The 15,524-nt window shown below is 41.8% G+C and overlaps 1 protein-coding gene and 1 non-coding gene across 2 annotated transcripts in view; both read left to right on the forward strand.

Annotated features, from left to right (window-relative positions):
• WDR43 (WD repeat domain 43) overlaps positions 1–15,524 on the forward strand; it is a 465,298-nt gene that overhangs the window by 126,005 nt on the left and 323,769 nt on the right. The window contains exons 5-6 of the mRNA XM_086926143.1: positions 12,010–12,149; positions 13,415–13,517. Of these exons, the coding sequence (XP_086782269.1) occupies positions 12,010–12,149; positions 13,415–13,517 (243 nt within the window). The remainder of the gene's footprint in view (positions 1–12,009; positions 12,150–13,414; positions 13,518–15,524) is intronic.
• Positions 12,603–12,687, forward strand: LOC147706888 (small nucleolar RNA SNORD53/SNORD92). Its single transcript, XR_015296848.1, has one exon. It is a non-coding gene; the product is annotated as a small nucleolar RNA SNORD53/SNORD92 (small nucleolar RNA).

The following is a 15,524-nucleotide window of genomic DNA, read 5'->3' on the forward strand; positions in this document are numbered from 1 at the left end:
TTGGTTTGTTCGAACTATGAAACTTTCTTACATTTTTGCACTTTGCTAAAATCCACATTTCAGTACTCATTTTACTAAAGCCAGGGTTTGCCATGTGGCTTTCAAGTTGTACATTCTTTAGGGAAAAATCACTTTACCTTCTGTAAGCATGGTTGATTAAATGTCTTATCCCTGGTTGACTTGGTTCGATTAGGCTTTTCTCCGCACTCTTCCAAGTTCAGATATATGCGATCTCCTTTTAATGTTTACTTCATGTGGGAAACTGAGACCATGATTTAGGTAATCTATTTAACTTTTAATCCCTTCAATTACTGGCTGTTATTTGTAGCCGATTTTGGAAAAGGGGGTGGTGATGTACAGAGTTTCTGAATGATGCAGAATACTCTTTCCCAGTCAAGAGATCAGGGCTTGATCCATCACAGTTTTTTAGCTCACTGCACCATCCCAGCTCAGAACCTGGCTACATGCAAATTAGTCTGTTCCTGTCCCAGTGCATGATGGGAACAGGGCAAACCAAACTACCAAGCCAATTCTTATACTGGGAAGGAAACCAGCTTTCGGGGACCGGTTTCTGGCATTTAAGCCGTCGTCGGCCCGGCTTGCTTGAATCCTGATGGTGCAATGAGCAAGGGACTCACGTCTGAGTATACCCTCCCACACTTAGTGTGGACAAAATCGATTTTGGAAAAGGGGGTGGTGATGGACAGAGTTTCTGAATGATGCAGAATACTCTTACCCAGTCAAGAGATAAGGGCTTGACGACTGCTGAAGCAGAAAGAACATGGAGGCAGGAGATGATAAAGAGATGTTAAATACACATTGGAGATAATATAGTGGGAGAAAGGAAGTAACTATGAGCAAACTTACTATGTAACACAAAAAAGTTGCACAGTATATTTTAAGTCTCACTTTATATTTTATCTTTTTGGGTACTATTTCATAATTTTCATATTAAAAAGAATGTCTCAAACAATTTTAACTTTTAAAATTTAAATGTATTCTGATTTTTCAAAATCTAAGCGAATTTGTAACATTAAATCATCAGGTATGTCCTCCTTTTCATTCCAAGAATCACATTCTTCAGCACATTTTATTAATTCTTGGTCTACTGTTTCATCCATAAAGTCTACTTCTTCTTTTTCTTCGTTAGGATTGTTTTCAATCTTAATTTGAAATGAAATTGTATTTTCTTTTTGCTGTGCTTCCATTTTCTTGCTGTAAATTGCATAAAAAATAAATATATCAGTGGCGATAGGGCACTGTTGGGTTTAAGTTCAGACAGGTACTTGTGAGTTTTTAACAGTGAAGTTATCTTTGGGCAGTGCATGGTTTCGGGCAGGAAGTAGAACTATTAAAAAGTGCCTGTGATGAAGCCTAAGTAAATTCATAATTATACCACAGAAGCCTAACTCAATCAATAATTTAAATAATTAAGTCTTTCTCAATGACTAACTCTTATAGAGGGACAGTATGTAACTATCTAAAAACGTTTTCCTAAATTAATTTAAAGTGCATAACCTAGTTCTCCTTCCAAATTTTTTAAATTATATCTTACCTTTGAAAAAGAAGTTAAAGTTGTCAGTGAAAATGCTCTTGAAATGTACTTCAGGAAGTAGTAGTCAAAATGGCTGTGTTTCTCTCTCTTATATATATATATATATATATATATATATATATATATATATATATATATATATATATTCAGGCACATAACCAATCAAATGTCTTGAAATAATAGTAGAAAATGAAAGTAACATTTTAATTGGTTGTCAATTCTTCATATGTGTTTTTGTCATGTAATTTACCTCAGGATATTTAGTCTGGTCTACAGCATAATTTTCTCAATGGAATTCCATCAAATTTGGGTAAATAGTAGGGACTGCTATGTAGTAGGGCCTATTCTATGTTTGATGAAAGTGTCTCCAGTGGTTTTTCTGTAAATTACTTTCCCACCTTTTTTTAGCGAGCGCTCACCGGTGCGCGCCCCGGTACGCGTACCGGCAGCGTTACGGGAGTCCTCCATTTTGTGTTTCGGTAGAATTGAGACACAAGATGGAGGGCAAACAATGTTCGGAATGGGTAGAAGGGGGCAGGGAAGACACTTCCTGACCCTCTAGGTTTTCTGAGGGGGGCTTAGGACGCTCATATAGGCAAAAAAAGAAAAAAAAATTCGCGTGGGAAGCGCGCGGTACGCGCACCGGGGAGCGTACTTTGGTGAAAAATAGTGAAAAAAGTTAGAAAAAGATAAATGTTTTGAATGATCAGAGGTAGGGTAGCTCTGAAAAGAGCTATTGGGTTCTGTGGCTAATTTGGGTGCCTACAAGTAGGTTCCAATGCACAGTTTTAAATTCAGGAAGAATATTCTACTCCCCTCATCGGAGAAGTGCACACCATCTCCTCTGTAGATGTATTGCATGTTGTAACGCAAGTTATTGTTGTATATTAAACCCATTCTAAAGTCTCTCGTAAGCAGAAACAGATTTATTCACATGTTTCTGTGCTTTCCCAATTTGTGGACAAAATTGGTTGGACCAGTTCCATTTCTGTCTTTGGCATATATTGGAATATACCAAGGCAGTTTGGGGAAAAAGTGTCAATTGATGAAAGGTGTCCTTTAAAAGCATTTCCGGACCAACACCAGTCATAGTCCCAAAATCATTCCACCACAGTGCACTATTAAGAGGTCAGAGTTTGGCAGATGCATAAAAAATTATATTAAAAAGATATAAAATATATTTTTCCTTTAAAAGAAAAATACATTTTACAGCTTTTGATATTTGCTATTAAAAAACCATTGAAATTCACTGAAAAAACCATAGGTTATAGACAATATATAGTTAGGAATTAGCATTTAAAAAACCTTAAATTCACTGAAAAAACCATAGGTTATAGACCATATATAGTTGGGGATTAGCATTTACAAAACCTTATTTTACTCACACAAAACCATTGAAATTCGCATATATAGTTAGTTGCACTAACTATATATCGCGCACCCGCAATCCACTGCTGATGATGTCACATATTACATCATTCATGACATGGTCAGTGACATCACTGATGACATCACTGATTACAACTCAAATGACATCACTGATAACATCACTGATGACATCATTCATGTGATAATACGATGAACTTCTTCAGACTCTAATATAACCTTAGATACACTCAGTGTAAACAGACACTCACAGATTGTCACTCATCCATGGAGTTACTCATACACCTAGTCAGTCATGCAAAGAATCAATCACACCTCCATTTCCACAACTATACAGTTATTCACACCTTACTTATACAAACATATTCTAACACATATTTACTCTCTTATACAATCATTGATACAAGTTTTCAATGATCCATGCAGCCACTCACACATTCACTGGCTCTTATACACAGTAATTTATACATGTCAACTCTCACATGTACTGTGTTTTACATATGTACTTACTTTGACATGTAGCACTGAGAGATCCATTCACTCACCAATACACTCATGCACAGTCAACCACCCATACAGCTGTTTCCACATGCAGTTTTGAACCCATAAATCTAGTGAATCAACTGTTCACACATCTATGCACAGTCACACACCTCCCAGCCACCCACACACACTCACTCTCCCATACAAATACTTGGGCAACCAATCAATAACTCATATAGTTAATCATGTAGCTACTGATCAAGACATGCAGCAGTTTACAGAACAGATATAATGATGCACAAATTAAGACAGTTTAGTCACTAACCCATGCTCTCAGTGAGACACATTTAATCACTCTCTCATACAGTCAGTCATGCACCTACTAAATCCTTCATCCAGACACTTGTACATCCACTCATTCTTCAATATGTAAGACATATTTTAACTTTACAGAAACATAGTCACTGCATGATGTCATCAGTGATGTCGCTGACCATGTCATGAATGATGTAATATGTGACATCATCAGCAGTGGATTGCGGGTGCGCGATATATAGTTAGTGCAACTAACTATATATGTGAATTTCAATGGTTTTGTGTGAGTAAAATAAGGTTTTGTAAATGCTAATCCCTAACTATATATGGTCTATAACCTATGGTTTTTTCAGTGAATATATATATATATATATATATATATATATATATATATATTACCTACTGGCTGTCGCCAGTAGGTATATATAGTTAGGATTTTTTGTCTATGGAACTTTTGAAAATTCTATGTCTAATAACTTTGGCGTTTGTGGATGGAATCGGCTGAAATTTTCAGGAAAATGGCACATTTTGTTTCTGAGCAGCCCCTGAAAATTTGGGGGGGTTTCGTCAAGGGGGGGCCGAGAAAAAAGGGGGGGTCCCAAAACACGTTTTTCCCATGTTAATTTCCATAGGGCAGTTGGCCTCACTTTTAGCTCGAACGGCTGAATGGATTTGCACGAAACTTGGCAAAATTATAGGGACTGTTAGCCCGATGTGCCTTTGCTAGGTCTCAATATATGTGCTCCAGTGGATTTTGAGAAATTAACGTTCAAAACAAGATATATATCTGTAACAGCGCTCCGGGCTGCGCTCCGGTCCGCTTACTTTTCGCGAAACGGAACTTTGCGATGCGAAGCTGATTGGCTCCCCGGTGTCTGTCAACATTCTAAACAGTCCGGAGTGGTCGCCATCTTATCTCTCGGTAGGATCGAGAGAGAAGAAGAGGTGAAAAACGAAGGGGGAATTTAATGAAAGGGGGCAAGGTATACCCCTCTTGACCCCCTAGGAATGTTGTTGGGGTTATTAAAGGGTCCCGTGGGGAAAATAAAAAAAAAATGATTTTTCACGGTAGAAGCGCTTCACGGGCCGCGAACTGGGCCGCAAACTGGTAGCGAAACGGGAATTCGCCATTTTGTGCTTCGTTTTAATTAAATTACTACGTATAAGGGGGTGCGGGAGACGTATCCTAATCCCCTATGTTTTCTGAGGGTGGCTGAGGAGGCTCATATATGTTGATACATCTCTTCCAGCGGCTGTGCGTGAGCTTTTTTTTTTTGCTGCGTGACGTCTGTTAACGTTCGATTCGATGGAAATCAGGAAGTGTTGACCGCCAATTTGTCACTGCGATAAAATATTTTGTTATAAATGAATCCTTATTGATAAACATTGTCTGCGCCATCTTGCCTTTTTTCCAATGCCACAATTTTGTCGTGCACGGCAGCCATTTTAGATGCCAGGCTGGTCCCAGGCTATCACCTAGCCCTGCGGATGTAGTTTATGGCCCCAGCTGTAGAGAATCCAGACATGCCAACCCTCCCGATTCAGGCGTGAGACTACTGATTTCAGTGCTAGTCTCCCGCCTCCCGATTTCTGCAAGCAAAAACCCGGGGGCATATTACCAACAACTAGCGATAATTTTTGTCTCTAACTTGTTTAGAGACAAAAATTATCGCCGCACATCGGCGATTTTTATCGCAGATAAACCTTGCTATTAGCGGGCCTCCCCAGGTGGCGGCCATCCAGCTGAGTTGCGCCCGCTCTTGCGGCTACAGCGTTTCGCTCACCATGTTGTTGAGTTGCTCCCACTCTTGCAGTGCAGCGATAGGCGGCTGCCACATGACTCTTAAAATGGCGGACGGCTCTTCGGTATTGGGCCTGGTCCACTAAAATGGCCCTGGGACACCTTGGAACTCGGACGCTTGCCTTCTAGGGCTTGGGCTCCATTCTCGAAAGCGTCCCCTCAGCCGTGAAGATTCTACAAAAGTCTTGGGGGCCCTCGACTCCTGCAGGCTTCCGGTGGGGAGCGGCTGCCATGATTGCTCACGGAATGACCACGACGGAGCCACGAGATGGTGGTGCTCTCATGCTGACGCCAGCTTCAGTCTGAATCATCCAGAAACAAGGTGGGGCTTTCATCGTTTGGGGAAAAAAAAATGTTCTAAACTAATGAAAAGTGTTATTTTTAGGTCATATATGACCAAGCCTTCCATCTTTAGGAAACCAAAAGTAAAATGAACCAATGAAAAGTTTTATAAACAAGTCACATGACCTGTTATGCGGCATAGGGCTACAAAAAGCGTAGAAAATCCGTTGGCACGTGAGGCGGCGTCAGTAGCGGACCGATGTGCGAATAGGCCGAAGGCAGCACAACGCGCCGAGATCCGGATGGCACCGAGGTGGTGTCCAGCAAATTGCCGCACTGGTGTGGCCATCCTACAATGCTGCGCTGAAAGACGGCGTGTCCAGCTGAGTTCCGGTCACTCTTGCGGTACAGTGACTCGAACGCGCCGAGATCCGGATGGCACCGAGGTTGTGTCCAGCAAGTTGCCGCACTGGTGTGGCCATCCTACAATGCTGTGCCGAAAGTCGGCGTGGGGTGCCCCGTTGGCTTATGAGGTGATGTCAGTAGTGGACCGATGTGTGAATAGGTCGGAACCAGCACAAGGCGCCCTGCACTGTTGAGCTTTTTTCAATGCCTGTTTTTTGTTGTTTCCCCTCCATCAAAAACAAAAAAAAATATAAAACAGCAAAAATACAAAAAAATGTTTAGAAAAGCAGTGCTTGTAAGACTGTCTGAAGCTCTTTTGCACCTGCTGCAGCTTCACTATTGCCCTGGTGTGGCCAAAGATCGCCCATGACATAGGCGGCCGGCTCCCGAGGTCCGGCGGAACTTTTTTCCTTTTCCTTTCGGCTTCTTGTCCCACAATCCGTTTCACCTGAAGACACGACCAGGTTCCTGAATGTGTGCAGGGGGACGCTATTGATTGAATGAAAATGGCGGCTTGACACAAAGCTGACTCAAGCGTTGCTGTTGATGCTATACAGACAAAAATTGGTTTTCAGTTTGTACATTCTTCAGGATTTTTTTTTCCATCCAAGGCTGATTGAGAGTTTGTAGAAAAATGGCTTCAGATTTTCCACATATTACTCTTCAACATTCTTCCTAAATGTAACAATGTGAGACTCACTAGGAGAACGGCTGTTTATCTTTCCTTTCAAAATGCTGCCAACAATATTTTCTGAATGGAAGACACCATCTTGTAGCATAAAGGGCCGAAAGGGGTTCTGGTCTGGCCGATTGTTGGTGGAGACATTTTGACTATATCTTGGACCTGCCCGGCCTCGCCCAAAATGGCGCCGGTATAAATGGGACTCGTAACTCCTTGCCCGCAAATGTATATCTAGAAAATTTTATTGTAAGTGGCCCTGTCTTATTTTAATTACAAAATGTACGTCCACCGATTCCGCAACTGTTAGACACCTTAGTTCTTGCAACCTAATGGCCCGCTCGTTACGTTCCTCTACAGTGTAAATGTCTCCTCATCATATACGATTTCAGTTTGCTCCGTGGCCGGCCCACGTGGTTATAGGCCCGTATTTGTATACTGACATTTTCACAATAAAGGTTTTTAAAACAAAACACGGTAGTAGTATTTACATTGGTAAAGTTTTTACTTTTAGTCACTGTTTTCGAATCAGTAAAAGGCAAGTGAAATAAAGCAGTCCAATTACATGACGGATAAAAGGTATAATATGTAGGAACGCAGTAAAGATAAATGGTCAAGGGCAGTTGTGTTTTCCACTCCTGCAACATAAAGTGATCGATAAGAATCTGATAATCAGGCGTATCGGCGACTAAGACAGCAGGCCGAGTCTCTTTTACTCAACGGCTCCGTCATGGAACGAAGAAACGCCCTTTTTCTCGAAAAAGGAATATATTTTACTTGCAGGACAGTTGTAAATTTTCCGGGAAAGTACATTAGCCTGGAATATTATAACATATATGTTTAAAAAAAAATAATGTTCGAAAACAATAAAAAGCGTAATTTTTAGGTCATATGACCAAGCTTTTCATCATTAAAATAACAAAAGTAAAATGAACCAATGAAAAGTTTTATTAACAAGTCACATGACCTGTTATGCTTACGTTACGCGCTGCGCGCCGCGCCCCGGATCACTTCCGGGTGCGCTAACGCGGCGTGTCATATAACGCATTACGCGACAACGTAGGTCAAGAATATAGTCAAAATGTCTCCACCAACCAGCGTTCGGAACACAACCCCTTTCAGCAGTCCAAAAAGTTCTGTTAAATGACAACAGAGGGGACAGGCAACAAGAACCATCAGTCAAAGAGGGGAGGGAAAGTTCTTCTCCTCCGGGTCATGTTGGGGCGCGACCGGAACTGATCGAATTGGTAGTCTACAGTGTTTCTGGATGTTTCAGACTAAAGCTGGCGTCAGCATGAGAGCACTACCATCTCGTAGCTCCGTCGTGGCCATTCCACGAGCAGACATGGCAGCCGCTCCCCACCAGAAGCCTGCGGTAGTCGGGGGGCCCCCAAGACTTTTGTAGAATCTTCACGGCTGAGGGGACGCTTTCGAGAATGGGACCCAAGCCCTATCAGGGAAGCGTCCGAGTTCCAAGGTGTCCCAGGGCCATTTTAGTGGACCAGGCCCAAAACCGAAGAGCCGGCCGCATTTTGAGAGTCCTGTGGCAGCCGCCTATCGCTGCACCGCAAGAGCGGTAGCAACTTAACTACATGGTGAGCGAGACGCTGTAGTCGCAAGAGCGGGCGGTAAACAGCTGAATGGCGGAAGAGGCACAGTGTAGCAAAAGCGGGCAGAATGGCAATTAAAACGGTAAAGGGACGCCCCACTACAGCGTGTCTTCAGGTCAAACGGATTGTGGGACAAAGTCCAGAATAGAAGAGTCATCAAAAGGCAAAAAGTTCCGCGGACCCCGGGAGCCGGCCGCCTATGTCGGGGCGATCTCAGGCTACACCAGTGCTATAAGACTTGGGGAGGGGGTCGGAGCCAAGCGTCTTCTCCGAGTCCGTGCCATCACACCGCCCCTCGGGGGGCCTCCGTCAAGCGGTTTAGGGAGGTACCATATAACATTGTTTTCAAATGCAGTCAGGTCCACAAACGACCCTCACTTACTTTGAGAATAGTGAAGCTGCAGTAGGTGGAAATAAGCTTCACACAGTCTTACAAGCACTGCTTTTGTAAACATTTTTTGATTTTTTTGTATTTTTGCACAGTTTTATATTTTTTTTTTGTTTTTGATGGAGGGGAAACAACAAAGCACAGGCATTGAAAAAGGCTCAAACTCAGAACTCTGAACTATGGCACCCAACATCCAGGACTTGCCATCCGGATCTTGGCGCCTTGTGCTGCTTCCGACCTATTCACACATCGGTCCACTACTGACATCATCTTATAAACCAACGTTATGTAAATAGTTATTTAATAAAATGTTTTACCCTGTTTCTTTGCTGGTGTGTTGTCTATATTTTTAATATTTGCATAGGGTTTGTCGTTATTTTGGGCGGGATGGGTGACGGAGCCGAGCTGTCTTGCAGCCCTCATGGTGTGGAGCTCAGTTCATCTCACTATTTTCGTATTTCTCATGAAGGGTTGTTTATAATATTTCTATTTTAGCGAGGTCAAAAAGAGATCCAATTAGTGGCCTACTGATTTTGCTCGATTACTTTTTTTTTTTTTTTACACGATTTTTCACAATCTGCAAAGACTAAACAGAGTATTGCGACTTTGTGCTTGTTTGTAAATAGAGAATAAACCAAAGAGAATCAATTGTAAAACAGTAAATGCTTGGATAATAATCAATCAAATGGAGAGACAAGCAGGCAGGACGGATTACAACGGGGGTAAAGGCCTGCGTTAACTACTCTTCACTATCTGCAAAGAGAGAGTACTACTAAGAGAAAAGAGGGGAGGGGGGCAGCGTTCAAAGCACATCAGCGTGCATAAACACGAAAAAGTTTTTACCCATCACGTACTTGACATTTTACAGCTTTTGATATTTGCTATTAAAAAACCAATGAAATTCACTGAAAAAACCATAGGTTATAGGCCATATATAGTTAGGAATTTGCATTTACAAAACCTTGAAAATTCACTGAAAAAACCATTGGTTATAGACCATATATAGTTAGGGATTAGCCTTTTCAAAACCTTATTTTACTCACACAAAACCATTGAAATTTCATATATAGTTAGTTCCACTAACTATATATCGCGCACCCGCAATCCACTGCTGATGATGTCACATATTACATCATTCATGACATGGTTAGTGACATCACTGATGACATCACTGATGACATCTCAAATGACATCACTGATGACATCTCAAATGACATCACTGATGACTTCTCAAATGACATCACTGATAAAATCACTGATAACATCTCATTTGACATGACTGATCACATCACTGATGATATAATTCATGTGATAATACCATGAACCTCTTCAGACTCTAATATAACCTTAGATACAATCACTGTAAATAGACAGTCACAGACTGTCACTCATCCATGGAGTTACTCACACACCTAGTCAGTTATGCAAAAAAATCAATCACACCTCCATTTTCTCAACTATACAGTTATACACACCTTACTTATTCAAACATATACTAACACATTTACTTTACTCTCTTATACAATCCCTGATACATGTTCACAATGATCCATACAGCCACTCACACATTCACTGGCTCTTATGCACAGTTATTTATATATGTCAACTCTCACATGTACTGTGTTTTACTTATGTACTTACTTTGACATGTAGTACTGAGATATCCATTCACTCACTAATACACTCATGCACACAGTCAACCGCCCATACAGTTGTTTGCACATGCACTTTTGAAACCATACATATAGTGAATCAACTACTCACACATCTATGTACAGAGTCACACACCTCCCAGCCACCCATACACACACACTCAGTTTCCCATACAAATACTTGGACAACCAATGAATAACCCATACAGTTACTCATATAGCTACTGATCAACATATGTAGCAGTTTGTAGAACAACAGATATAATGATGCACAAATTAAAACAGTTTAGTCACTAACCCATGCACTCAGTGAGACACATTTAATCACTCACTCATACAGTCAGTCATGCACCTACTAAATCCTTCATCCAGACACTTATACATCCACTCATTCTTCAATATGTAAGACATATTTTAACTTTACAGAAACATAGTCACTGGATGTTGTCATCAGTGATGTCATTTGAGATGTCATCAGTGATGTCATTTGAGATGTCATCAGTGATGTCATCAGTGATGTCACTAACCATGTCATGAATGATGTAATATGTGACATCATCAGTGGATTGCGGGTGCGCGATATATAGTTAGTGGAACTAACTATATATGAAATTTCAATGGTTTTGTGTGAGTAAAATAAGGTTTTGAAAAGGCTAATCCCTAACTATATATGGTCTATAACCAATGGTTTTTTTCAGTGAAAATATATATATATATATATATATATATATATATATATATATATATATATATATATATATATATATATATATATATATATATATATATATATATACTTCAGAAGCTCGCCTCCTCCACAACTTCACCAAGGACTTGCAATGAGACGAGGTAGACCCAGTTTGGTGATTCTTTTAATGTATTTCAAAATGTGCGACCATTTCATCACGACGCGTTTAGGCAGATCCCTGCCTTGATCACATGATATATATATATAAATATATATATATATCTTTCTGACAATATTTATTTTTGGGACATTATGTAGGTTTTTATCCAGGTTTTCTGTACACTAAACTAAATGAAGCCGTAAAATTGTATATTTCCACATTTGACTGATAAACATACACATCCTCTGATACCTGTCCTATTTGAGCAAATTAAGCAGCCAGATACAAAATACAAAACACTACACCCACATATAAATATTAGCAAAATATACAAATATATTTTAACATATGCCTGCATTTAAGGAAATCTCATCCTGTTAACAACTCCTCATGCTGTCTCCTCAGCTGTTGTCCTGGAATTCATGAAGGACCGCTTAGTCACTCGCAGGAAGCAAAATCTTCTGTATTTTTCTGCTTTTAAAAATAATTGTTTTGTCTAAATCTGTAAAAATAGAAAACTGGGAGCCCTACACTTTTGTTTCCAGCCTTAACTGTTTAAATATTATATTTAAAGTTTTAATAAGATATTTTTGTTTCTGTGATAGCAATTCACAGGCCATGCGACGGCCGTCACATCACTCATCTTCACAACAGTACGACCTCCGAATGAAAGTCAGCCCTTCGATGGAATCACAGGCCTCTATTTTTTGTCAGCAGCTGTGCATGACCGGTTACTCAGTGTATGGTATGTTTCTATTTTCTTAATCTCTTGACAAATCTAATTTATTTTGCTAATCCTCCCTATGGCATTTTGTTCATTTTGAAAGCTTGTGTGCCTCCACCGCATATTTGAAATTGGTTCATGGAATTTGTTTATTGTATGTTTGACCAAGAAAAAGCATAACAGGCATGTTGTGAGACTTTGGTTTTGTTAAAATAGTTGGTTTTGACTTCCATGATATTTAAATCCTGACGAAGATGTTTTATAAATGCTTTATATAGTGTTTTGAAAAAGAAATTCGAAAATGCTTCTCCACAGAAGTCGATTTTCCCAGTCAGACTAGTCACTGCCAACTGTTTTTTAAGTACATCTACAACTAATATCTGATACACAGACTTTGTCTGATTAGTTGTATATATGGGGAGACCCACTCTTTTGGCAAGATGGAATTGTGCACCTTGGGGTCGCTGTTGGCTGATGCTGTGATGATACCTTGCTTTTGTGGTTTCGAATTACTGAAAATGTAATGAAGACTTAAATTTCCTTGGCTGTGTCTGAGCATGCCCAGCAGACCCCAAGGAAGGGCATATGTAAACATGCAAGTGCACCATAATACCTTGCTCTTGTTGTGGTGGTATTGAACCTGCCCCCTTTCCTATTACTTTTCCCATTCATCCAAGAAGATGACATGCCCTCAGCATGCACCTCAAAAAGGGAAACCATTTTAGTACTGGCAGTCTGACACTGCAAATGATGATTCGTTGTAAAATTTGACTTTCTGGCTGCCATTATGACCCTTCATAAACCTATGCGGCCTATTCCCACTTTATGAAAAAGTAAATTACCTGAAATGAGAGCTTTTTGAAATCACCCAACCGAATTATGTTCGTAATTGTTTTAGAGGAGTTTTTTTGTCATCATTTCTTCAGAGACTGCCACATATGTCAAGTGTACTGTTTTTTTGTGGGGCGTTGATACTCCGATGTAGATGCTTTGTCGACCAATAGTACAATACAACCTTCATTGCTAAATAAGGTCAAAATAGTCTTCCAGTTTACCCGGAATTATTGTTTGAAGTATTTAAAGTCGAAGTGTCATCATTGCCCTATCTTTACATTCTGTCTGTAAGTTTGTGTTCATATGGGAAAAGCCATTCAATTACAAAAGTCACTGAAATCTGTGTACAGTTGCCCTTGGGGTTCTGTCTTTGTTCATTGAACGCGCTTTTGTAAGAACGCAATTTTTTTCAACCCAACCAGTCTGATAGTGTTGTGCAAATGTTTATTTAGGCAAGTGAGATCAGAGGTGAAAGAGAAGAATGCCATCTTATCCTTCAGACTTCCAGAAGAGCCAGTTTGTATTGACTTGACTGTATCGGAGAGAAAAGAAGAGGTAAGTGATATTCTGATAAAGTTAGTTTTGATGGATGCTTCAAAAAGCAGATTCCTCACCTTTAGAATATTTCCCAGGTGCCAGACTGTAGAAAGAGGTTTTTCATAGTATGATCGGGGGCCAGTAATATCCCTAACTGTGTCCAATCTCGTACCAGAAGTACTGCATAGGGGCACGTCCAGTCCTGATGCAGAAAGTGTGCAGGGCCTGTAGAACAGCAGGGCATCATAAGGGCCATGAAGGTTTTGCAGCGTGAATCTTTCTGGATTCACTATGCTGTGCATTATTCTGCGGTCTTTTGGTTGGGTCCGGATTCGTAGTCTTTTCTTAGTTTCTTTTTTTTGTAGCCCAGGTGGGCGTCGACGTCCCACCTTTGGTGTATTTCCGGTGACGTCTGCACGCTTCCTGCGGAAGCTCCCACTCCTGGGCGCCATCTTCAGATTCTTTTTTCCGCGGTTTGGTCTGGATCGTTCCCGAAAGGGCTCCAGACATTTTTGGAAAAAGAAGAAAAATACGCACTTTTGCAAGAAAAGAGATTAAGACTACAGGAGACTACATCATCGAAGAGAACGACTAAGGGGAAGAAGAACTTCAAGAACTTCGACGTCCATCGGAGAATGCAAGCTCAGGGGGCCCCCTGAACGCATGAGATGGAAAACACTCCTTTCATAATTCTGCCATAACTGCCACCACAAGTACACTGAAAAAGACCAGCACCCGGTCTGCAACCTTTGCCTACCGCTCGACCACGAGAGCAAGGACTGCAACGCCTGCTCCGCCTTCACGCCGAAGACTCTTCGAGTGAGAAAGACAGAGGATAGCCAACGCCACCATGCAAGGCAAGGGACAGCCATCGTCCCTTTGAGACCTGGTGCTATCATCAGACGAGGACAACGCCGCCGCCGAACAAGACGGCTACACGGTCGTAGAGACAGATATTACGAAGACTCCAAAGAAGGTAGGAGACTCTACGACCCCTAGGGCACCAAGAGACCCAGAGTCTCGAAAAATTGAGGGCAATACCTCGAAAGCGCAGACGCCGAAAACTTCGGCGTCCACGCCTACACCAAGGCACAGCGGATACTCTGAGGAGGACTCCCAGGCGCCGAGAGCTGGAGAACAGCAAAAGACATCAAAAATCCCCCCTCCCCCCGAGAAGGAGCGTACAACGCTGAGGGAAAAGGACCCGAAGGGCCCTTCAGTGCCACCGAAGGACCCGAGAGCCAGCTTGGCACCGAAACCTTCAACGACGTAAGTCGGCTCGGCGCCGAAAAGAGCGGCCGATCCATTCGACGCAGACCATGCGGCCAAAATGGAGAAAAAGAAAAGACGCCTCGAGGCCGAGATGGAAAACATCCTGCAGCGGAAAAAAGATTTCGACGCCAGGATGAAAGAATACACAATCTCGACTAAATCTAAACTACAGGTGGTCGAGGAAACGGAGGAGGACTACGACGTCGAAGGACAGTCGGTGGGTGTCAAGACCTTAGACGACCAAGAAGAGTAGGAGGCCTCCTACTACGAGGAGGAGGGAGACGACGACCGCAGGACACTCCTCGGGTCTGCATCCTCGGAGACTCAGGATATATATTGGCAGGACGTCGACACTGAGAGCCCAGAGGAAGCCGTCGACATGTACCCCTCGAGGCCCTCGCCGCCAGATGACATCGGGGTCTACAACAGTCATCAGGAATGCAGCTGCAGTTTTCAAAGTAAAACTAGACTAAGAAAATCAGAAAGCAGACTTCCTTCTCGAGGCACTGCTCCCTACACAAACAAGGAGCCAGTTCCTGCCCATGCTCGACAGTGTCATGGCACAGGGAAAAGAGGCTTTCAAAGAACCAGCTACATGCAAAGCAGTCACTCCCAGGTCGGAGAAAAAGTATAAACATTCTTCCAAGGACCCACCCTACATTCAGGGATTGGTCTCAGCAGACTCCATAGCAGCCACGGCAAGAAAGAGGGCCAATGTGCCTACCACTTCTGGGCCACCTCCAGACAGATCTG

This window comes from Lissotriton vulgaris, chromosome 6 (genome assembly GCF_964263255.1).
Source record: "Lissotriton vulgaris chromosome 6, aLisVul1.2, whole genome shotgun sequence".
In the NCBI taxonomy this organism is placed as follows: domain Eukaryota; kingdom Metazoa; phylum Chordata; class Amphibia; order Caudata; family Salamandridae; genus Lissotriton; species Lissotriton vulgaris.